At 51.7% G+C, this 22,317-nt stretch overlaps 3 protein-coding genes across 8 annotated transcripts in view; 2 read left to right on the forward strand and 1 right to left on the reverse strand.

Moving 5' to 3' along the window:
- Positions 1-73: 73 nt before the first annotated feature.
- On the forward strand, positions 74-11,868 carry ZNF821 (zinc finger protein 821). 4 transcript variants are annotated; one of them, XM_085235248.1, is made up of 8 exons: positions 74-634; positions 1,601-1,692; positions 5,219-5,263; positions 7,753-7,878; positions 8,385-8,527; positions 9,085-9,189; positions 10,099-10,265; positions 10,985-11,868. In XM_085235248.1, the coding sequence occupies exons 2-8, from the start codon at positions 1,653-1,655 to the stop codon at positions 11,637-11,639; spliced, it is 1,281 nt and encodes a 426-aa protein (XP_085091374.1). In that variant the 5' UTR covers positions 74-634; positions 1,601-1,652; the 3' UTR covers positions 11,640-11,868. The 4 variants fall into 4 exon arrangements, with proteins under 4 accessions (XP_085091374.1, XP_085091376.1, XP_085091375.1 ...); XM_085235249.1 differs by lacking the exon at positions 74-634 and adding an exon at positions 881-1,016; XM_085235250.1 differs by lacking the exon at positions 5,219-5,263.
- Positions 6,385-21,920, reverse strand: ATXN1L (ataxin 1 like). 3 transcript variants are annotated; one of them, XM_085235236.1, is made up of 3 exons: positions 20,920-21,765; positions 18,937-20,639; positions 6,385-9,661 (listed from the first exon to the last, which is right to left on the reverse strand). In XM_085235236.1, the coding sequence occupies exons 2-3, from the start codon at positions 20,527-20,529 to the stop codon at positions 9,635-9,637; spliced, it is 1,620 nt and encodes a 539-aa protein (XP_085091362.1). In that variant the 5' UTR covers positions 20,530-20,639; positions 20,920-21,765; the 3' UTR covers positions 6,385-9,634. The 3 variants fall into 3 exon arrangements, with proteins under 3 accessions (XP_085091362.1, XP_085091361.1, XP_085091359.1); XM_085235235.1 differs by lacking the exons at positions 6,385-9,661; positions 20,920-21,765 and adding an exon at positions 21,789-21,920 and having other exon boundaries at positions 14,056-20,639; XM_085235233.1 differs by lacking the exon at positions 6,385-9,661 and having other exon boundaries at positions 14,056-20,639; positions 20,920-21,764.
- AP1G1 (adaptor related protein complex 1 subunit gamma 1) overlaps positions 21,235-22,317 on the forward strand; it is a 43,925-nt gene continuing 42,842 nt past the window's right edge. Inside the window, exon 1 of the mRNA XM_085235259.1 lies at positions 21,235-21,259. The gene's annotated coding sequence lies outside the window, so the exon portion shown is untranslated. The remainder of the gene's footprint in view (positions 21,260-22,317) is intronic.

The raw sequence follows: 22,317 nt of genomic DNA on the forward strand, positions 1-22,317 counted from the left end.
ACGACGCACCGACGCGGCAGCGTCCGGGAAAAGCGACGTGGCGGCGGCTGCAAGAGAGAGGCGCCGAGGGACTACGTTACCCGGCGGAGGAACTCTTCTCGCTCAACCGTACGACCGCACATCTCGCTGTGCTCCCGCCGCCGCCCGGCCCCAGCACGGAGGTTCCGGCGGCGTCGCGTTCCGCCGCCCCGCCCCGCCAGCCCCGCACGCTGACTGCACCGCGCTTGGCGGCCGCACTCGCGGGGCGTCCGCGAGACAGCAGAGCTCTCGGGAGAAGTGCCGCTGCCATCGGCCCCGGCGGAGCGCTGCGCGCTGCCATCAGGGCGGCCCTGGCAGCCGCGGATCCCTCCGTCCCGGGGCGGCGCGGCCGCGCCTCGCCGCGCGCCGCTCGGGGCTCCCCGGGGCCTTCGCGTTCGCGAATGGACGCGGGCTGAGAGCCGTCGCTGCGGAGCGCTTCGCCTCCGGGCGGGCCGTGAGCTCGGAACACGGGCAGCGCCGCTCCGACCGGCGTGACATCGGTTTCTGCCCTTGCAGGGGAGCGAGGCCCGGCGGGCTCGGACAGCCTCCGCCCGAGGCGCCGGCAGCGGAGCGAGGCTCTGCCGGCCGGCACCTGCCGCGCGTCCATGGCACGCAGGTGAGCGGCTCCGGGCGGCGGCGAGGGGGGCTCAGCCGGGCCGTGCCCGCGCCGCGCGCTCTGGCGGCGCCGCCATTTTGCCGTCCGTCTGTCCGGCGGCCCTTTGTCTGTCCGCGGCTCCCGGCGTGGGCGGCGGCACCGGGTGAGGCGGGGCGGGGCGGCGCCGCCGTTCGTCCCTCCGTCAGGGAGCGAGGTCCGTGCGTCTGGGACCGGGCCTGCCCCCTGTGCGGCCGGGCTGCCCGCGAGCCGGCGTCCGATTGTCGGGGGAGGCCGGCGGTGTCCGGCGTTCATCTGTACAGCCGCGGCCGATGGGTTCCGTTCCTCCTTTTGTCCACGTCTGAGGGAGCCGTGGGGATCGATCCTCTTCTCCGTCTGTCGGAGGGTGAGGGCCGACGTTTCCCCTTTGTGAAGTTCGAGGGGGTCCGGATGGCGTGTCGGCGTGTGCCCCGCCGCTCGGGCGCTGTGCCGGAGGGACGGTGCTGGCGGGGGTCCGGAGCGGCCGAGGCGCCCGCGCGCTCTGCCTGTGAGGCTGCCCCGCTCGCGCGGTGCCTGCAGGGCCGTGCCACACCGCGGCGGCGGTTCCCTCGCGCCCGGCGTGGGGCTGACGGTTCCCGATGCTCGGCCTCCCGGGCCGGCGTCTCCTCTGCCCCTCTCTGGGTCGGTTCGCTGGTGGAGGTCATTAGGAGCAAATGGGAGGGAGAGGTACTTGGACTGAGCTCGTGAAGCGGGACGTTCTGAGCTTTTTGTACGCCGGGTGCAGAATTGCTTATTACTTAGTTTGAATTGGGTGGGGCTGCCCGTGCATGGTAAAATGTTTGCGGATTGTGTTGGATGCTGGCTCTGAATGCGGCTGTGGCTTTAGCCCTGTAACCAAGAGGATGGAGAGTGCCCTGAGACGCTCTGCTGTGTTTATCCAGTGGCTGAGAAGGTCTCAGTGGTGTGTGTGACAGGCTCTTCTCTTCTCAGGTGAGCCCTCTGCTGAGGGAACGAACACACTGTGCTCCCAGGTCAGGGAAACATGTCCCGTCGGAAACAGACCACTCCTAACAAAGTTCACTGTGAGTATTATGTTACATAGCACCCCGGGATCCTTGTCGTAGATGGATAGTTGTGGAGTGAGAAGGGGGGGAAGGGCAGTGATGAAAAAGCACCGTTTGTGGGGGAATGGTTACCTATGTTTTGTCCTAGGGCCTGTAATAAGAATTCTGTATGCCTGGGGAGCTGGCAGTGTCCTGACAAGGTAGGACAGGGATAGGCTTGAACAAACTCTGTAAAGGTAGGTTTGTGTGCGCAGGGCCTGTAGCTGTGCTTTGTGTTCACACTGTCACAAGCATAAGTTAGGCTCTGGCCAGTTTTTGGATAGCAAAGAAAGTTCAAGGTAGGGTGGTCCGAGTGTACAGCTGAAGTCTGGGAGCCCTGGCTTCTGATCTTTGCTTTGCGGTAGACTCAAGAGACTGGCTTTGACACGTCACTTAAGCTCACTGTACCTCAGTCCACCAGATAATGTAAATAAAGCCATTTGCCTTTTCCTGGCAGGGGATGGACGATGGCTACGTCAAATAATGGACAGATGTGATTTGTCAGGCCATTCCTGAGCTGAGCTGAGAAGACGGTTGTCTTTTTCCAGCATTGTCAAGACCCTAACATTTGTTGGATAGCAAAAGGACTGGAGATGCTGTACATCAGCACTTCTTGTGGATAGGCTGTAGTGAGGTATTAGTGGAGCTGGGAGACAGCTGTGTGGATGTTCAGCTACAGAGGGGCGTCTGCATGGTTTTTGTTTGGCTGCTTACAGAGGGGAGCTGGGAGTCCGAAGCTATGCCCTTGTATATACCCAGCTTTGTAGATGGATAGATGTTTGAAATCAGGGCTTGAACGAAAAAAACAAATCTCCACTTCTGTAGACGTGTGAAAGCAAGGCTGATTGAGATAAGAGGCCTAAGTAATGCTCCACTATGGTAACCATCAGGTCTGTGGAATGGAGAGCTGACTGCTGCGGCCGTAGCAACTGCTTCACTTTGCTGATGCTGCTGGCTTGCCTGTCTCTATGTGTTTCCCTGTGCTGCCTTTTTGTATGGATACGGCAACAGAAATCTATGCATGCTGTTCTCTGTTAGAGGAAAATACATCCTGACATAACCTAACACTTTGCACACTCTATGAGTGTGCTGGTGAGAATTACTTCTGTCTGATTTGAAAGCCCCATAGCCTGCAAGTGCTAGGCATGGGAGAGCTGACAAAGCTTTCCTTGATGGCTGGTATCAGAGTATTGAGGGTTGACTTTGGCAGCTGCTCTGACTTGTGCTTTCCCACTCCTGCTTCCTGTGTGCTGAGTTCAGCAGTTGGTGGAATACAGCTTTGTACAGATTTTCTGCTTGGAATTGTCTTCATTAGATAAACTTGATGCATCCTGTGTTTTCTCCTGCAATGCCAGTAACACGTCTTCTTTCCACACACATTTGCTTTTGAGAGCACCCAGACACTGCTTCTGCTGTTTAGATTAGATGTGTATAAAGCATGTACTTACTCTGTCAGCCCTGGTGTAGGGTTACGGGCTCTCATCTATGGACACCAAAGAGTACAACAGCTTTAAAAGTTTATGTTGAGTTTTCGTAGTGTTTAGGAGGGCTAATTTCTCTTCTCCACTCCACTGCAAACAGTTGTATTCTTTAGAAGCTTGTATTGTTATATACATGTAATATACGTGCTTTGGAGTTTGGTCATCGGGTATTTTCACATCATTGCTTTTTTATCTGCAATGCAAGTGATTGTATCACCAGTTTGGGTATTGGAGAAACTACCCGACAAAGATGCTACCAGCTGGCACGAGGCTGAGGTCTGGCATCTGGTATGCCACAGAGAAAGGAAGCATGGGACTTGTCCACCACCTTACATGCAATATTTAGCTGCAGATAAACTATTTGATAGGAGGCATCAGGAGAAGCAAAGTAGGATTGGAAGAAAATGGGGGACTGACAGATACATGAAAAATTGCAATGGTGATGTCTCCTCCTTGGGATGGAAATCTTGTCTGTCTTATGATGAACACCACAAATCGTTGGGACTTCTCTGTCTACCTAGCCTGCTGTGTATCTGGAGGGCCCAGAATTGCCATGCAGTGCACTTGTGAATGACGAGGAAAATCGGAGAGAGCATCATCTCCAAGATCTGGGTGAGCCAGCAGAATGAGGAATCAGGCTGAGACATAGCAGGCACGTTACTGAAACTTCTTGGGACTGAAATTGTTGGGAGGAGAGGAATAAAAGGGACAGCAGGTATGCACCTTTTTATGCAGTTGTCTGCAATTGGGATCAGATCTGCAGGCTGTGGGGCTTGGGAAGTGCTTTGTGGATTCGCATAAATGCCACTGTGATTTCTAACAGGACAAATTCATGAGAGGATGATGCCTACTTCTTCCTTGCTTGCTGCTCTGTGTTATCTTCCTTCTCAGATTCACTTGTGCAAGCAACAGCTGCATTCTCCTGTCCCTGGCTTGTTCAGTGCCGCCTCTTTCCAGAGTTACTTTCCAGGCTCAGCATGGCCCCCGTTTAACCTTGCTCTCACAACAGCAGTTGCTATTCCACTTAGCACAGTAGTACTTTGGCATGCAGAATTGTGTGGTTACAAGCTAGACCACTTCAAACAGAATTTGATGTGTAAGGAAACTCATAATTCTGCAGAAACAACAGTAAAAAAATACTGTTATCATAAGCATGTCATTGTGTGTGATTGCCAGTCCACTTACAGTTTCTACTGTAGTCGTTACCATGTAGCAGAGTGCAGCACGTAATTGGCTTTCAATAATTGAATTTTGTATTGTCACGTGCTGCATAAAAAATGCTTTCATCTGACAATATGGTAAGAAGTATATTTGTAATACTGAAGTGTACTTATTGCATTGCCCATTCCTCACTGAATTGAAAAATGCCACGCAGTTATATTGTTCCTGTGGAAGTATCTTCATTCATTTGGTATTTATTTTCTTCCAGACTCTAAAGTATAAAAGTATCTTCTCTCTAAGCAGTTAATCTTCTGATCTTGCTTCAAGCCTGTCCTTTGCTGCAATGTCACTCATCAGCTATAGGTCATTCCACTGTTCTTGAGCTTGCCAGGAATTCTGCTGCAGGTATTAGAGTTTGCTTTTGTTTCCTCTCTCTGCTATCCCATGAGCTGCTTTTCTTTTTATGGCTTCTACCTTTTGCAAGTGATGCTTACTTTAGAGCTCTTGAGAACAGTATTTGTTATTCAAATTAATAACCACTTCCTAGCTCTACTCTGTGTTGTCCCAGTCTCCCGTTAATCCTTGGTTTCCCTCCTTTTCCCTCTGATACATATACATATATGTACGCACACACACACACGCGCACTTTCTCCCTCCCTCTCTCTCTCTCTCTTTGTGCTCTTCAGCATTTCTTGAATTCTGCTGCTTGTAATACTCCCAATTTGAAAAGAAGGTATCTTTAAAGAAATAGCAGCCCGCAATCAAACTGAGCAACAATTGTTATTTGCATCAAAATCCTCGATTCTTAAAGGGCTCTATGGGCTGCGGTTATTAACGCTTTCAATTGTTGTTTTTCATTTCAGTAACCGCTACAGCAGTGTGGACAACCCAGAATAGCGATGGGGCAGGTGGGTTAGATCCACAGTGGTGGACAGACTTGCAAATTTCAGGTCCAGGAAAGGAACACAGAGAAGACCTACATGAACAGGGACGTTAAATTGATGTACAAGGAGGGAGTAAGGTGGCTTATCTCTGAGAGACTTTTCTGTTTAGGAAGGAAGACAGGGGAATGATGCAGTTTATTCTGATTTTTGTTTTGTGGATTTTGGAGTGAGGTTGTTTGTTTATGTGTTTATTTTCCAGAACACCTGAGTTATCCTGCATTCTTACAGTTCAAGAAGGGAAGGGCTAAGGAAAATAATCATTTCTGGCTGCCAAGCTGATACACCATCAGATCATAGCAGTCATAACTGCCCCTGTTGCACAGTACCACAGGGCTGGCCCCTACCTCCACAGCTGCTCTCCTGGCATCCCACTCATTTGCAAGATTATGGAGAGGAGAACTGGAAAGCAAAACAGAGGCAGTTGTTTGACTCTCACTGTTCTACATCTCTAGCTGCTTGTGAAACGAATACAGAGACTTGTTTCGGTGTTGTGGTCAGCCTACAGCCCTTTCTGTATTTAATAAAGAAACTTCTGGAGAAGAGTCTGTGAATTCAATATTGAGCATAATGTCCTTTACTGATAGTGGTGGTCCTAAAGCTGTTGCCTGTCTTACTCCCTTTCCACAGAAATGCAAATGTATTCAAAATGGGGTGGAGGTGGGGGTGTGTTTGTACGTGAGCATGTGTGTGTAGACAATAAAAACATAACACTGTACCTATCAAACATTAAAGTTCCAAAGCTTCACTGATGTAGGACTTAGTAGATGAACTGAGCACTCTTCTCCAAGTTCTTCCAGAAATGCTATTACTAGAATAAGAAATTCGGTATAAGCAAAACACAGAGTTTTTAAAAGTTTATTTTTTCCACTCCCATGATGCCTTTTAGATACAAGCCAGTAGTTTGGTTAATGGTTTGCATTTCCGGCTATAAGCTGATGGATGGTTCTCCACACTGCACTGAATCAGTGCTCATGTGGTTGTGTGTGTGTTATACTGAAAGGCCTCTGGCAGACATGATTGCTCTGCTGGTTGTCGTGATTGGTGTTAGAAGTAGAATCACACAATCTCAGAATGGTTTGGGTTGGAAAGGACCTAAGTGATGATCAAGTTCCAACCCCTGCTGCAGGCAGGGCTGCCAGCCGCTAGATAAGCACTAGGTCAGGTTAGTCCAGGGCCCTGTCCAGCCTGGCCTTGAGCACCTCCAGGGACGGGGCATCCACAGCCCCTCTGGGCAGCTTCGGAAACTTCTGAAGGTCTTTGCAGTCTTCCATAAATTAAAGCAATGTTGGAAATTTTGAGCTGAGCACCAGAAAGGCAGTATGTATATAAAAATGGGGCAAAGCTGGCTGAAGCAGTTCAGCATGTGAGATGCACCTGTCCCTGTAGCAGGACTGGTGCTATCTCCATGGGTTATGAGTGCAGTTCCCTGTACTGATGCCAGTTGTGGCCCTATGCTAGAAGGGGCAATACTTTTTTGAAAGCTGCACTCTGACCTTCTTTGCACTGCGTCTTAAACAGTATTTCTGCATTTATGCTTTGAGTAGTTCCTGTGAACTTAGAAATGTTGATCCAAAAGCTATAGCTGCTTGGGAACTAGCACCTTGCCCCAAGTGCTCATAGCTCATCCACTGCTAAAAGCAAATCTTCACTGCCTGTAGAACAAAGTCATTTGTTTTAATGTGAAAGTTAGTGGCTGACTTCTGTAGTTATTCCCTGGAACTGGAAGCCTTGCAGAGACTGCTGTAGGAAGTTTTCTTTCAGAGGAACTCAGATAATTGCCTTCTTTCAGTATGTTTTTTGTTGCCAGTTCTCATGTTGAGTCAAGATACAAATAGTTACAAAGAGAAAAACAGACTGTATTTAGAATTTAGTTTAACCTAATGTGGGAATCATGTGAGCACTAATGTCTGTGCCTTTCCAGACCCTAATATGATTGGTTGACATTGATACAGTTAGTATGAATATCCTGTCACAGTACTGTCGTGCTGCTTGTAATAGCTTCTAAATGATTTAGAAGAGCCATGTAGCACCACGTCTGATTTGGGATACAGTCATCACCACTGCATGGCTTTTCCCCACCTACAGCTGTGCTATCACTGTTGGCAGATTGGTTGTCTGGTAAAAGTGGAAGCCATGTGAGCACATGTGGCAGATGTGGAGCCTTGCAGGTTTTTTACATGCGACCGGAGTGGTGTATAAAGGGCGTGCAGAGAGCAGCCTGCCACCATACACATCCACTAGCGAGACATGGGGACTACACTTGTGTTAGCAGGTACAAGAGGCTGGAGTTACAGGGCAGGGAAGCACAGAGGTTATTTAAATGCTTTCAGAGAGGTGGCTTCAGAGGGTCTGCACGTTGCAGGTGAGAAACCCCACACCTGTTGCATTTCTGGCAAGCTTTTGTGAAATAATGGAACAGCACCAATCTGACTTTTTGTCCTTGTGGCTGCCAGGGGAGCAAGTCTTTGCAGGGCTGGAGGAGCAAGCCCGCCAAGCCATGATGAAAAACAGCTTTCCTGGAGCTCTTGGGGACCAAAGGCCAGCTATTCATCCACTGCAAGACCGTGATTTCAGCAGCAGTGAGTTCTGCCCCTTCCAGTAATTGCAAGGTAGTGGATTGGAGAAACTGACAGGGTGAGGCTAGGTGCTACAGAGCTGGTGGGAATTCTCTGAGGACCATTTTACCCATCTTCTCCTCTGAGTTAGCCCTTGATTCTTGTGCTGTCGGCTCTTTATCAGCCAACAGTAAGAGCAGAAACTAAGAAAAGACAAGCCCAGAGCCGATGGCCACAATGCAGGTTGAACAGTAACCTCACTGCTAGAATGCAGTCCCACAGCACTGGAGCAGAATGGTGACAGCACCAGGCTCTGTTGACAGTCTACTGATCATGGAGCAAAGCCAGGTAACAGGCCAGATCCAGGCACTTAACGAGGTTCTTTGGGGATTGAAGTACCTCCTGAGTTTAAATGGGGCCCCCGGTCTTGAGTGTGAGTGGAGGCCCTAGGTGAGGCTGGTCAGGGCAATTAAGGTCTGTTAGTGCTGCCAGGGTCCTGACACTTGGAGTAACTGCTTTGTATGTTCAAGGTGGTAGTGATGATGAGGAAACCACCCATGATGAAGTTTCTTCCCATACTTCAGAGGAGGATGGCTCAATGCTAAAGGTGAAGAAAGAACTGGAGAATGCAGACCAACCTGCAGCTGGAATCCCGCTGATGAGAGAAAATGAGGCAAGTGTGTACTGGCAATGCAGTCTCATCAGTGTCCAAGGGAGAAGGGGTGGGCACTGTCTAGACATCTCTCTGTAACCTTAATTCATACCTTGTTCCCATAAATCACCTCCTCCAAACAACATCTCCTGTTTAAGGAAAATGGTTTTGAGGTGTTCTTGGGCTGCCAGGAACAGGAGATACCAGGGACAAACTGCTATTCCCCTGCCTGGACAAAATGATTGTGAAGTCTGTTTGCCTCCCTCAGTTCTTGTACCTTTCCCTTCTGCTACAGAGCAGGCCTTGCCTGCTAGAGCCACCATGCTGGCAAGATCATGGGTTCAAGTGGAGGTCATGAGGCTTCTGCTTCTTCCTCCTGAGACAGCAAGAGCTTTGCTAAGAGGCTGGATAAAGGAAATTTTGGACTGTGAGAACTGCAAACCAGCCCCAATGAGACTGGGCACTGCAGTTGATGTGGGCTGGGCCATTGTGCAGTCCCTCACTAGATGCTAAAGGAGGGTGGGTGGCTGTGTGGAGATCAGCGTGCCTTACACCAAAATGGCTTTCCTTTCCTGTAGGTTCCTGAGAGCTTGAATGCTGACTCCATGCTGGGACTGTCAAAGTGTCCCCTCTGCCAGCTGGAGTATGAAAGCAGAGAGCAGCTCATTGCTCATGTATACCAGGTAGGGGGTGGTTCCAAGTAGTGCAACGTCTGTGGCCTTAAGTGCCTCAGCTGTCCCAAAGTCAGAAACAACCCTGGGCAAGGCATGACTTTGTTCTGATCTTTGCAGTCTCAGAACTGAGTTTCTGTTTAGGATGTGATTGAAGTTTATAGCAGATAGTCCAGAGAAAGTTCTGGGTAAAAAAATAAGCAAAGCAGCAGCCTGCAGATTTGGAGAATACAGCTCCATCCCAAGGCAATCTATGCAAGCAATTGCAAATTGAGACCAGGCAGTTCCTTCAGATTAAACATGGAAGCAATTCTTACACCATTCAGTGTGATCAGCTGATCATTAAGCTCCTTATTATGTCCCTTTATCATAGTTCCTACCTGTGGAAACAGCTGTTCCTCCTCTGAAGTGATTCCAGTGTTGCAGTAAGTCTGTGCTGGGAACTCAGGTTTTGTTGTCAGTAGTCTTCACAGCACGTCCGTGTCTGCAAAAGAAAGAATGAAGCAGAGCTGAATTGGCAACTTAACTGTACGAACTGATCGTTTCTAGCTACCATCAGTGAACTTTTCCTCACCAGCAGGCTGCCTACTGTTAGTGTAGTCATGCTTTGTCTAGTAACAACAGCTCCTCAGATGCATTTCTGAAAACAAGAGTCAGATCTTATAATCTCTTTTGGCCCTACTTTTTTTTTTTCTCCCGCACTGCAGTGGAGCTGTAGAAAGGTCTCCTCCTTGCTGTTTGATCTGTGACATCCCAAATGTCTTGAGCTAGTCTAGGAGCCATCAGCTGGAGGATTTACTGGATTAAGTGATCCAATTCTAGGAGGTTGAACTAGATAGTTTGCCATATTCATTGGGCACACTTCAGACTCGGCAGGAAGCTGAGCAATTTGTAACTAGCAACTTTGTGGTTGTTTTGCAGCACACCGCAGCTGTGGTGAGTGCCAAGAGCTATATGTGTCCTGTATGTGGAAGAGCCCTCAGCTCACCAGGTTCCCTTGGGCGACATCTCCTGATCCACTCAGAGGACCAGCTGTCAAACTGTGCAGTATGTGGAGCACGCTTCACCAGCCATGCCACATTCAACAGGTCAGGGTCACCCTGGCTGGTGAGTGAGTGAGTGAGTGAGTGAGTGAGTGAGTGAGTGAGTGAGTGAGTGAGGGTACCCACAGAAAAGCTTCGGTGTATTGCCTTAAATGACAGAGGAATCATATCTCTGCCCTACTTGCGGCTGTTTGTGATCACCCCCCGTGACTGAGATTCCTTTGATCTCTTCATCCCTGCAGCTCCACATCACCTGCTAAAACCTCTGTGATCATTGCTGCTTGAAGGGTGTTTCTTAGCTGTATGAAATGTAGCACTGTTCAGAGAGCACTGGGGTCACCGGTCACAGAAGAGAACAGTCATTACTTCTCTTGCCCAGCAATCTATCACACTGGGTCTGTGCTGCCCAGACAGCTTCTCTTTTCCAAAGCAGGACTACATACAGAAACAAAAACGTTCCTCATTTACGGCCTGCCTGGTGGAAGGACTCTGACTAGGCAAATAGAGCTGAAAGAAGAAACACAGAAATGAAAGTGGGGAGCAGCTTGCTGGTTAATCCCTGCCTTTGCACTCTTCTAATCCAAATACTGCTCTGGGCAAATCCCATTCCTACCCCTGTATACGATGTTGCTTGATTTTTAGATATTCAAACACATTTTGGGGCAAAGGCCTCTGTCACAGGCTCTGGGAGGAGCCTCCCTGTCACTCTCAGGTGAGGACTCTTCTGTCAGTGCCAAGTCTGACACTGCTCTTTCTGCTTTCAGTGAGAAGCTGACGGAGGTGCTCAGTGCAGATCGCCTGCCTGTGCCACAGAGCGACGGCCCCTCCAGTGTCAGAGGGAAGGACATTACCTTTCACAGCCCCGTGTATCCCGCAGGCATCCTCCTAGTGTGCAACAACTGTGCTGCTTATCGTAAGCTGCTGGAGGCACAGACACCTGGCATGCGAAAGTGGGCGCTTCGTCGGCAGAACGAGCCCTTGGAAGTGCGTCTGCAGCGCTTGGAGCGGGAGCGCACCGCCAAGAAGAGCCGGCGGGACAATGAGACTCCCGAGGAGCGGGAAGTGAGACGTATGCGGGATCGAGAGGCAAAGCGCCTGCAGCGCATGCAGGAGACAGATGAACAGCGGGCGCGGCGGCTGCAGCGAGACCGAGAAGCCATGCGACTGAAACGTGCCAACGAAACTCCAGAGAAGCGACAGGCCCGGCTCATCCGGGAGCGCGAGGCCAAGAGGTTGAAGCGGCGCCTGGAGAAAATGGACATGATGCTACGGGCACAGTTTGGCCAGGACCCCTCTGCAATGGCAGCTTTGGCAGCTGAAATGAACTTTTTCCAGCTGCCAGTGGGCAATGTGGAGCTGGAGAGCCAACTGCTGGGCAAAATGACTTTTGAGGAGCAGAACAACAGTACTCTGCATTGAGCTGCAGCCAGAGACTGCCACCTCTGCTGTGTCTGTCACAGGCAAACCACCAGGCTTCCGTGTGCAGGGGGCTGCTATGGCTCCCCAGATGTCACTCCTGCATAGGTAGTTCTGGCTTCCTCCTGAAGCAGGAGGAGAATGGAGTTGATTGATGTCTGTCTGGGGCTGTGGTCTGAAGGTCAGCCACCGCATTTGGACAGTGGGAAAATAAATTAATGTTTCATGTTTATTTAGCCCCCTTCTTTACCTTTTATGCTTTGTCCTATTCTTGGACTCTCGCACCATTAAATGGGTTGAGGCTGCTGCAGTTCTGCTATAGTAAAAAGTCTGCTCAGACTTTTTACTGCAGCATAAGTTATGGAGATAAGGACTTAGATAGTCCACCATTCCTCCAGGTAGAATAAATACTACTCTGTGTCCATAAAAAGCAAGGGAAAAAAAAAAAGTAATCTCCCTGGAAATGGCTGCGCACACCCTTTCTGTTGACACTTTTGTTATGTGCTTCCTTGTAGTAACACGCATGGAAAAGCTAACAGGAAACTGAGTTCCCGTTGTAAGAAACCTCAGTAATGGAAAGACTGACAAAGATAAGTGAGCAGGGAACAGTTTAGTAGTTTACAAACAAGGCAATTTTCATTTAAATAACATTTCAGGTTTGCAAGTGAGAGACATGGACATACTGCAGCAAGTCCAGCGAAGGGCCGTAAAGGTGGTTAAGAGACTGGAACATTTCTCCTGTGAGGAAAGGCTGAGCGAGCTGGGACTGTTTAACCTAAAGAAGGTTTGGGAATTGTATCAATGAATATAAATACCTGAAGGGAGGATGCAGTGAGGTCTTGTCAGTGCTGCCCAGTGACAGGAAGAGGCAGTGGGCACAAGCTGAAGCACAAGAAGCTCTGCCTGAACATCAGAAAGCACTGCTGTACTGTAGGTGCCAGAACGCTGGCATGGATTGCCCAGAGAGGCTGTGGACACTCCATCCAGGGAGGTGTTCAAAAGCTGCCTGGATGTAGTCCTGGCTAGGCTGCTCTGGGTGTCCCTGCTTGAACAGAGCTTGGACCAGATGGACCCAGAGGTCCCTTCGGTCCCTTCCCACCTCAGCCATTCTGGGATTTCAAAGTTAAATGAGCTTATTCAATTTTATTACAGCCAAATGTAATGCTGCTCATCTGGGATCATGGGTCACACATTGAGCAATTCATTCCTGTTGAAAATTCTTCTGTGACCAACAATGACTTTCAGGAGTCACTGCAAGTAACATATGGGAACGGTTGGGGAAACTGTTAGTAAACAGAAAGCTGCTTTTGCTTCTACACTGTAACAGAACCCATGAGAGTAATGCAGAGGAGTCCTGAGCTGGGGAGGAGCCTAGAAAGCTACAATAATCAAGTCTGGGAAAATCTGCTGGAGAGCAGTGAATTTAAGCCCAGAAGCAGCCAGTGCAGAACGTACCTATATGGAAATGTTCCCCTTGCTACTACAAATAACTATAAAACCATGCAACTATGGAAATTAAACCTAAGTATGTTTAAACTGTAAAAGGCAAAACATTAGTGCAGAACTGGGAAGTGAAGGGACAGAGAGGTCATACATTCTCCATTTCAGAGAATGGTGGCTTAAGACTGATCATCTAAAATTTTATGCTGTAGCTTTCCAAACTTCAGCCCACCACTGGTGTGATACACAGCTGCATGTGGTGCCCTGGAGACCACATTTCCAGCCACAGCCTGCAGTACATCTGTGTAGTGGGGAGTTGCTGTCTCTGCATTAAGTCAGAAACGGCAACAAGAATCTCACCTGGGATCCAAGTTAAAACAAGGAACAAAAACTTTCAGGCAGACTAGTCAGAAACAACTTGGTTTTTCAAAAACTTTTGATGGAACGCTCTGAAGGCCGCACTTCAGTGCTTACAATAACTGCATTTGGAGTACAGAGTGCTCCTTTTTTCTTGACACAAAACTAACCTTGTAGGGAGTCTTGTGGGCGATTGCTACAAAAAGCTTTTAATTTTATTGAAGCTTACGTTTTTGTCAGTGTGCAGAAGTTGTCTGAACTTCTCATTCTCCACAAAGAACTGACTTCTGGAGGCCAGTCTGGCCTCACTCTCTTTGGAAAAAGCTACCAGATTTGGCAAGAATCTGTTTGGCTCCATCTTACCTTCTTCCTATCCTCTTGTTCTTCGAGCTGATCTCTCCCTTTTATTCTTACCTCCATTTTCATACCAGGCTGACTGTCTGCTCTTTGCAGCAGTTGCTATTACTCTACGATTTGTGTTGTGTTTGGCCAGCAGAGGTGTTGTTTTGCTGTGCAAACTGTAGCTGAAGTTATAGATCCCAGATCACTGTGTAAGAACACAAAACCCACATCCAAGTGATCGCTGATGCCACGGACAAGCAAAAAGTCTCAAACACCAAAGAAAAAGCTATTGGTTTATATATAGATATATATATAGATAGATATATACTGTGTTTACAGAGTCAACAAGTTAAATGGAATATTCATAAGAGCATTAACAATAAAAATACAATCTGTGTGTAGCCAAGTACAGACTTAAAATGGTAAAACAGGAAAAAGGATCTCACCAAAAGTACAAATATACAGTACAAATTGATTTATTTAAAACAGTTACAAAAAAAGCACAACAAAATAGAGATTATCCTTAGAATTATTAATGCTTTGTTAAAGATCAGGTAGGAGGAAAAGGGTGGGAGCAAGTTTGGAGAGGAGCACCTGACTAGTTCTAAGGCTTTAGATACAATGCGGTTGGTTACATGTTAATACAGCCATTACGTAACTGGGATTATAGTTGAGGGATCAGCACTTATCTACAAAGACCTCCTTGTGTCAGGGCAGCCCAGCCGGTCCCCCAGTGCCACCATCTTTCTCTGCTTTGTGTGGGCAGACCCTTCCCCGGCTCCGAGGTGCCACGAAGGCGGAAAGCAACCCAAGTGTGCGCGGCGCCTTGGCAGGTGGGGCGGCAGCAGCCCGGGGCGTCGGGGCAAGTCCTGTCCTCTGTGGACAGACACGAAGGTCACGGAGGAGTCTCGACCACCAGCGTGTTAAGCCCTACATGGAACACACCCTGGGCCCAACTGTACAGAATGTGCATTCGTACCATCTGAGCAGCTTCTGCAAAGTTTCAGGCCCAAGACAGCCTGAAAGGCAAAGAGCAGTTGTGAGTGACGCTAGGGGAAGGCACGTGTACTGCTATGGGCAGGAACTAGCATTTGGGCTACTCAGGCTGCTGTAGTTCCCATTTAAAATATTTTCTAAGTAATAAGGTTTGTTAGTTCTCTACCGGGGAAAGTGACTTCAAGTGTGGGGTGGGGACAGGAGGGTCAGGGACACAATGTGAAAAGTGCATTATACTTGTGCACCTGCTGGAAAGGAGAGGCAGAGGGACCTCTGCAGCCTTCCTCATTTCCAGACAGAGCTTCCTCTGCATAGTCTGGTAGTGATGAGCGCTCGTCACCTGGAGCAAATCTCGCGTTCCTGGAGGAACGATGTATGCTTGGCCTGGAAGCAGCCCCGGCCTCTGCTGGGCAGCCGGCCCAAGGAATGTTTCATGAGATGGAACAGATGGCTACAGACATCCATTATTGCATCCTTCAGACTCTTCCCACAACCTCCGTGCAAGCTGGGTAAGAACAAGGCCAGGACATCTCCTCCTCCAGGTAGGACAGACCACAGCTCTCCCTCCCTTCACAACAGCAGCAGGAAAACGGTTTATTTCTCTAATAAGCCTGTCACATCTTTGCCTGCAGAAAGGCCTGGAAAAACAGCTGATTCCACAATCTCTTCCTGGCTTTCTCTCTCCTACCCCTGTAAACCTAAGAAACTGAAGTTTCCTCCATGAGTTCGTTCACAGTCTTTCTGCCCACAGCAGAGCCTGTCTCACACTCCCTGTCCTGGGAGAGCCTGAACACAACACAACCACCACCACAGGAGGTGAGCATTGCAGCCCAATCCAGTAAGGAAAGATTCCAGTGATTACAACTACTGTTTAGAAGGGCTAGAGGGCCTCTAGTGTTCCCATCCTGACAACGGCTGCTGGGGCAAGCAGCCGAGATGACAAAATCCTTCATCTTAACACCCATCCATGAGACATGCCCCCAGCTGCTGCTTCCAGAGAATAGAAGACCTGGCAGCTGAAACACGCAGCAGTGTGTTTCAGTGGGACTTGCAGGGAATTTGGATAGAAACCCCAAGTTCTAACGCACCTCAGTCCTCTCTGAAGAGCTCAGAACCGTACTGGTTCTCAGAAACAGACTGGTGGCAGGAAAACACCAGGGTGAGCACAGGCACCGCCCTCCAGTTGCCCAAAGTACAGAGCTATTCTCGCTTCAGCATCTTGCCTCATACACCAGCTCTTTCAGACCGCTGCCCAGAGCTGGAGGTCTACAAGCAGTAGGTATAGTGACATACAAGAGACAAGGCAGGCTCACCAAACTCTCAGTGACTTCTGTCTTTGAACAGGCGCTCAAAAGGTTCTGCACCATTCAGCTGTGCAAACACTCTGAGTATGCAACATCCCTTCTACATTCATTGGCTGTACTCGATGCAAGATTCCTTCCTCAGCTGCCTACCACAGTTCTGAGTTGCTCTGCACGCACCATGCAAAGAAGGGCAAGAGAACCCGGGCTGCTCTGCCTTCTGGTCTCGGCACAGACACCCTGGATTTCCTGAGTATGAGATACTAACCAGCATTAGTCAAGGCCGTTGTGTAAGACTTCAAGGAACAGCAACGGTGAATCACACAAAGCGACAGCCAGGCACCAGGGCCCAGACAAGACGTTCACTTACAAACAGCACCATGAAGACAACATCCTTCCCACAGGCAAAGGAAACAGAACCTCCATGTGACAGCATCACCATGACTTTGTACAATTCTGAATGCAGCTGATGAGATCATGAGCTGTGTGTCATTGGGGGAAAGCTACACGTGACGCAGGCAGCATCCTCACTCTGGAGAAACCCTGTGAGGCACAAACACTGAAGGCGTGAACAGAGCATATCTCAACTAAGGCCTGAAAATAAACTGTTTTCCTCATGCAGGCATTTCAAAGGCAATAGAAATGGCTAGCAATGTACTAGGAAAACAGATTGGTGGAAGAACCATTCAGGAGACTCTCTAGCTTGCCTAGCACCTGTGCAGAACATCCTCGTCATGCAGCCAACTGAAGCCAAATGTTTAGAAGACACCTTTCTGGACAGAATTTGGACCAGCACTGCAAGCGAGCTGAGCGGGAAGATGGTGAGAGGAGCAGCGCACTGCCATCGGCACGCCTGGCAGGAACCTTCAGCACGATGAGAACAAGGAGACAGAAAATGGTACTCTAGCATCAGGAGCAGCTCTCCAGGGATCCACACGCTGAAAAGAAACCCTCAAAAGCCTGGACCTAACACAGCCACGGGCACCATATTACAAGGAATACTTAAACCTAACCTAAGCCTGTGAGGACTCTTATTCTCAACAAAATAGTGACTTTCTAATTCTATCTAAGCAGTTACAGCTGGTGTCATATCACAGCACCAGAGAGGTTAAATTAGTGTAATTACAGGAGCCTTCACCTGGATGGAGTGTTATTACCATGACAAAGTATTAATAAACACTTCTGTTAAATCTCACTGTGAAAAAGACTATTCTCAGTTCCACAGCATCAGAACAACAAATAGAAAAACACCCAAATATGCCTTACCATGCGGTGGTATTTTTAGAGTCCCTAGCAGAAGATCTGTACTTTGCCTGCACACGTGAAAACACTTGTCCGTTGTCTGCAGTTTATTCAGAAGACTGCCTGCAGGGAAGAACTAGCCATCTGTAAAGTTCTGCTTCTGATTTAATTACACAATGGTCTCGGTCTTCTTACAGTAGAAGGATGCATTTTCATTTTCACTAGAGAATGCTAAATATGTTTTATTCTAGCTTTCCGAAAACAAGAACAAAGCAACATAAAAAAAACCTAACCCCATTCACCTGTAGACTAAACATAAGCCTTACACCCAAGAGGTTTTTGTTTTTAAGGTTATTAACACAGGAAGGAAGATTAGATTTGGTGACAAATATTTAAATAATTTTGGTGACAATAAAAATATTTCATATCTGGAAACTGAAGTCTCTCATTCTGTGTCCCATCTCAAGTGCTCAAGTTCTCTATCCACTTGCACCCAAACCTACCCTTTTGGTCCTTCCTCTTGATTTCTATGATTTGTGGAAATCTGTGTACATTCTTTGCAAAAAGAGCAGTTGGATTCAGTGGAAGAGACATTAAACAGAACCATCAGAGAAGCATCTGTGTCCTGCCCTCAAGAGCTCCATTGGTGAACGGTCCTTTTAAAGTGCATGTGTGAAAAAAGGGGATAGTGGGAGCAGAGCCCCCTAAACTCCAAAGGAGACCCATCTCTCCCCATCAAGAGAAAGGAGAATAAAATCTTCAGCAATTTTATCTGCTACCTTAAGCCATGTCTGCCTTTCCCATCTCTCTACCTTCCCTGAATGCTTATACCCTGCCCTGCAGGGAATCAGTTATTCAGAGAGGTGCAAGAAAGCCCAGCCTCTGGATGCTCTCATTGCAAGCTCATGAGCACATCCCTGTTCTCTACCCCACCTAGCCTGTTGCTGCTTCCTGAGGCACTGGAGCCCCCCCATACTCTCCAAGAGGAACTGGTCAGCCACTGAACTGGAATAAATCCAGTCCTGCGGGGCAGAAAGCAGTCTTGCTGGTGAACCTGTCACAAAGTCTGTGCAATTTCTCCACCCGATGTAGGCAAGGCTCACCCACAGGGGATGCCCTAGCTCACAACCATAAAGGGATCATTTCCCTGCATTAGAACGCCCTTCAATAGACAGCTTGACCTCCTGGGGAATGAAAGAGGGACGGAGCAGAGAGTGACGTGGCTCCTCTGCCTGTATGCTGTATCTTTGGAAGCCAGGGGCTGTCCAGCTGTGCTGACTGCCAGTCTCAGGCTGAGAAGGTTCTTCGCTAGAGCTCTGAGCTGCATTTTCCCTTTCTGCCTGTGTCTTCCTTTCAGCAGCTCTGTCAGACGGTTCTCTGGACCCCTGAGCAGTTATTTCAGATCTCTCACTAGTAGATATCAACTGATCTGTGAAAGGGTAGTTAGCCTGAGAAGCAGAGTTGCCGTTCATACTCTGTAAACTGATCGATATGCAGACATCACCCACCTGCAGCCTGTGACAGGTCAAAGCAAAGAGCTGAGCAGTCCGCCCCGGGCTACAGGAGGACCAGCCCTGGCCATACACAAAGAAGGGATGCTCTGGGGGCACATCAATGCTTACTTTACTTTGTTGCTCCCCAACCACAAAATGCAGTGTGACAAGCCCAGGCCACTGGCTGTCCTGAATATCCACCACAGTGCTCGAGTCAATCTTCAGGCCTCCGCTCACCTCTGCGCTGCGAACAAAGTCTTGAGTCTGCAAGTCCTCCACCCGTTTCAGCTCTCCTGTAGCCAGCTGGATGATGGCTCCTTTCATGAAGTGAGAGGGCAAGCGAGAGGAGCCGGATGGCTGCAGCTGGGCCAGGTCCTTTTCAAGCATGCCTCCTTGAGCCTGTACAATTGGGCTCTGCCTCATCAGGGCTTCTGAAATGGAAGACCTGATGGGCTCAGAGCCAGCTGGACCCAGGACTGGCTTGCCATTAGCTATCACCATTCCTTTGGTTAACTGTCTTTGTCTAACCGTCTCTTCAGGGGACACAACGTATGGACTCCTGGACTGGCTCTTCTCAGCAGCACCCCTTTCCACTGTGTTCCTCAAAATGTCCTTCGACTCCCCCTGCTGATCAGGGATATTATGGCAAAGGTTTAAAGGGCTCAGGTCATCTTTCCTCTGGGCTGCCAGAACGTGATAATCCTGAGAGGCCAACACCCCCACCACCCTCTGAACCTCCAGATCAGCGTCTGGCGTGCTTCTATGTGCTGGCACAGAAACCTCTGCTCTGAACGTCTGGTAACCTGAAAGAAACTGTCCATCAACAACACATCTCACTGCAGACCCTGGCAGACAGTCTTCAACTTTACTGCTGGCAGAGTCCGCAGCCTCGCTGGTCCTCCTCACCACATTGTGCTCCAGATGTCTCTGTTCACCATTGGCGGCAGCTACCTCTGAACTCAGCTGACTGTCTTGCTGAGAAGAATCTGGGTTTCCACCTGCTGTAGGTGTCTCGTATCCTGAATACCCAGGTGGGAGGCGAGACATCTGATAATAAACAGGAATCCTACCTGGCGCGGTATCTAGTGGCTGGGTCCCAGCATGGTGCTGCATCTGGCCAGGAGAGACTGCAGAAGCAGATTTGTTGAAGCTGTGGGTAGGAGAGGTAGTCTGGGGGGAAGGAGCAGCTTCTTCGGTGAAGAGAGAGGCATATGGCACAAAGTGGGGGACGTGAGAGGCGGTGAGGTTGCTAGAAGGAGACAGGAGAGGACTAGGCAGGAAGCCAGGAGGGACAGCATAGGGCACCGTGTAGTGCGAGCCGATGAACTGTAAGGACGTCGGAGGGATCTGCGCATAATGGATGGGAGGGTACGGCACCCCCGGGTGCTGGATTACTGGCGAGGTCACATTGAAGGCGGGGGTCAGGGGGCTCACATTCACCACGGGATGCAGGCCCGTGGGAGAGAAGGTGGCAGGAGGCATTGCCACTTTATAGAGCATCCCATACTGGTCCACCGTCAGCCCCGCTACCGCCTCCGCCGCCTCCCCGGGGCCGTAGCGTAGGGCCACAGCGCTCGACCCAACTGTCCGGGCCCACTCGGGGCCCTCGGTCGAAGCCTGGGCGCCCCCCGCCCGTCCCGCCTCCGTGCCGGCGCTGGCGGCGGGAAGGTCCCGCTTCTTTGGCGGGAGGCACTCCTGGCTCCGCTCGTGGCCCGCTCTCATGGTGCCCCACGGTGTCCCGGCAGCCCCGGCCGCGACGCTCGTTCATGGGGGCACCCGAAGGGGCTGCCGCACGCCGGCTCCCAGATCCCCGCCGCCGGCCGCCGCCTCACCTGCACCGGGAACAGAGGGAGCCGTGAGCCCCGGACCCGACGCCGAACCGGAACCGAGCCGCCGGCAACGGAACGCGGAACGAGCCTCGCGCCAAGACAGCGAGAACCGCCGGGCCTGGCCGGGCCGGACCCCGCCCCGCTCCAGAGCTCCAGCCCCGGGGACAGAGGGCGCCCGAGCTCGGCCGCGCCCCGCCTCGCCCCGCCCGGCGGGGCTCGAGGCGCCGCAGCCACGCCCCACCTCCGCAGGCCCGCCCGGCGCCCGCCGCGGCCCGCGGCTCACCCGCCATCGCCCGGCTCCTCCTCCGCGACCCCCATCGGCCCCACTGCCGCCCGCGGCCGCCTCCGGCCCGGCCCCTCCCCGCGCCGCCGCGCGCGGTGATGACGCCACGGCCCCGCGCGCCGGAAGCGCCTCACGGGCCGCCGGAGGGAGAGGCGGTGACGCCAAGAGGCGCCCGCAGCGCCGGTTGCCGCGGCGACGGGAGGCGAGGACCGGGCGCCGGCCGAGAGAACGGGGGGCGGACCGCCGCCGGGAGAGAGCGCGGCCGGCTCCGAACGGCCCGGGGGCGGGTGAGGCGCCGGTTCGGAGGAGAAGCGCCGTCCCGGGAGCGCGGCTGACCCCGGTGCGGGCGGTTCGGATGGCGGCCCGGGGAGGTTCGCGCGCCGAGCGCCGCTCCGGGACTCGCCGCCACCCCCCCAGCCCTTCCGCGCCCCGCGCTCCGGCGGGCGCCGCTCCCGGTGCTGCCTCGGCTCCCGTTCTTCGTTTCGTGGCGTTCGCTGTTTTTTATGGTGACAAAAGATCCGAGGCTGCGTGAGGGAGAGCCGGGCCGAGCGAGGGGTCCCTCGACACCCCGCTCTCGTTGCCGTGCGCTGAGCCCCTCCGGCTCCGCTCCCCGCAGCCCCCGGCGCGCGCCGTGCGGTCGGTGCGGTTTATTTCCCCCCCCAAAACCGTTAAAAAACGAAACAACCCGGGACGGTCGGCTGCCGCGCGGCCCCTCCTGTTGGCAGAACGGGCGGCACAGCGATCTGCCCGCGGTACGTCGGGAATGCCGGACCGTGCTCTTAGCGTGACCGCCACCGTAAGGAGTGCGTACGCGGGTCCCGCCGCGTCCCGTTCCCTCAGAACGATCCGCCCGTACGTAAAGTTCGCACCTTCCGAACGTTCCGTTCTGCGGCAGCGCCCGCCCGAAGCCCCGCCCCGCCCCGGGGCCGCCGCCTCCTTCCCGCCGCGCCGCCCGCAGGGCCGCACCACGGGGCAGCGCTCCGCGGGACCGCCCCGCGCGTGACGTCATCAGCGACTGCCACGGGGCTCGTGCCGCGCCTCGAGCGCTGACGCCGCGTGTGCTTCCGCTGGGCAAAATAGTGCGCGGGGCCTTTTCTGCCTCGCCGCCGCCTGTCTCGCGCACGCTCGGCGCCGCCGAGGCCGGGGCCGCCCGGCCGTTTTTCGGGACCGACGCCGGCGGAGGCTGGGAGGCCGAGAGGAGCGTTCCGGCGCGCGGATCCCTCCGCCTGCGGTATCGGTGCTTAGGCCGATCCGCCGCCATTTTGAATGCCTGGTTCCCGCTGCCGCCTCCGCTCCAGGGACCGGCCCGGTGAGTGGAGCCGCGGCGCCCGTCCTCCCTCCCGCCCGCCCGTTCCCCCGCCGCCCTCCGCTCCTCGGTTCCTCCCCTTCTCCCGGTGG

The sequence above is a fragment of the Meleagris gallopavo genome, chromosome 13, assembly GCF_905368555.1.
Source record: "Meleagris gallopavo chromosome 13, MGAL_WU_HG_1.1, whole genome shotgun sequence".
NCBI lineage: Eukaryota > Metazoa > Chordata > Aves > Galliformes > Phasianidae > Meleagris > Meleagris gallopavo.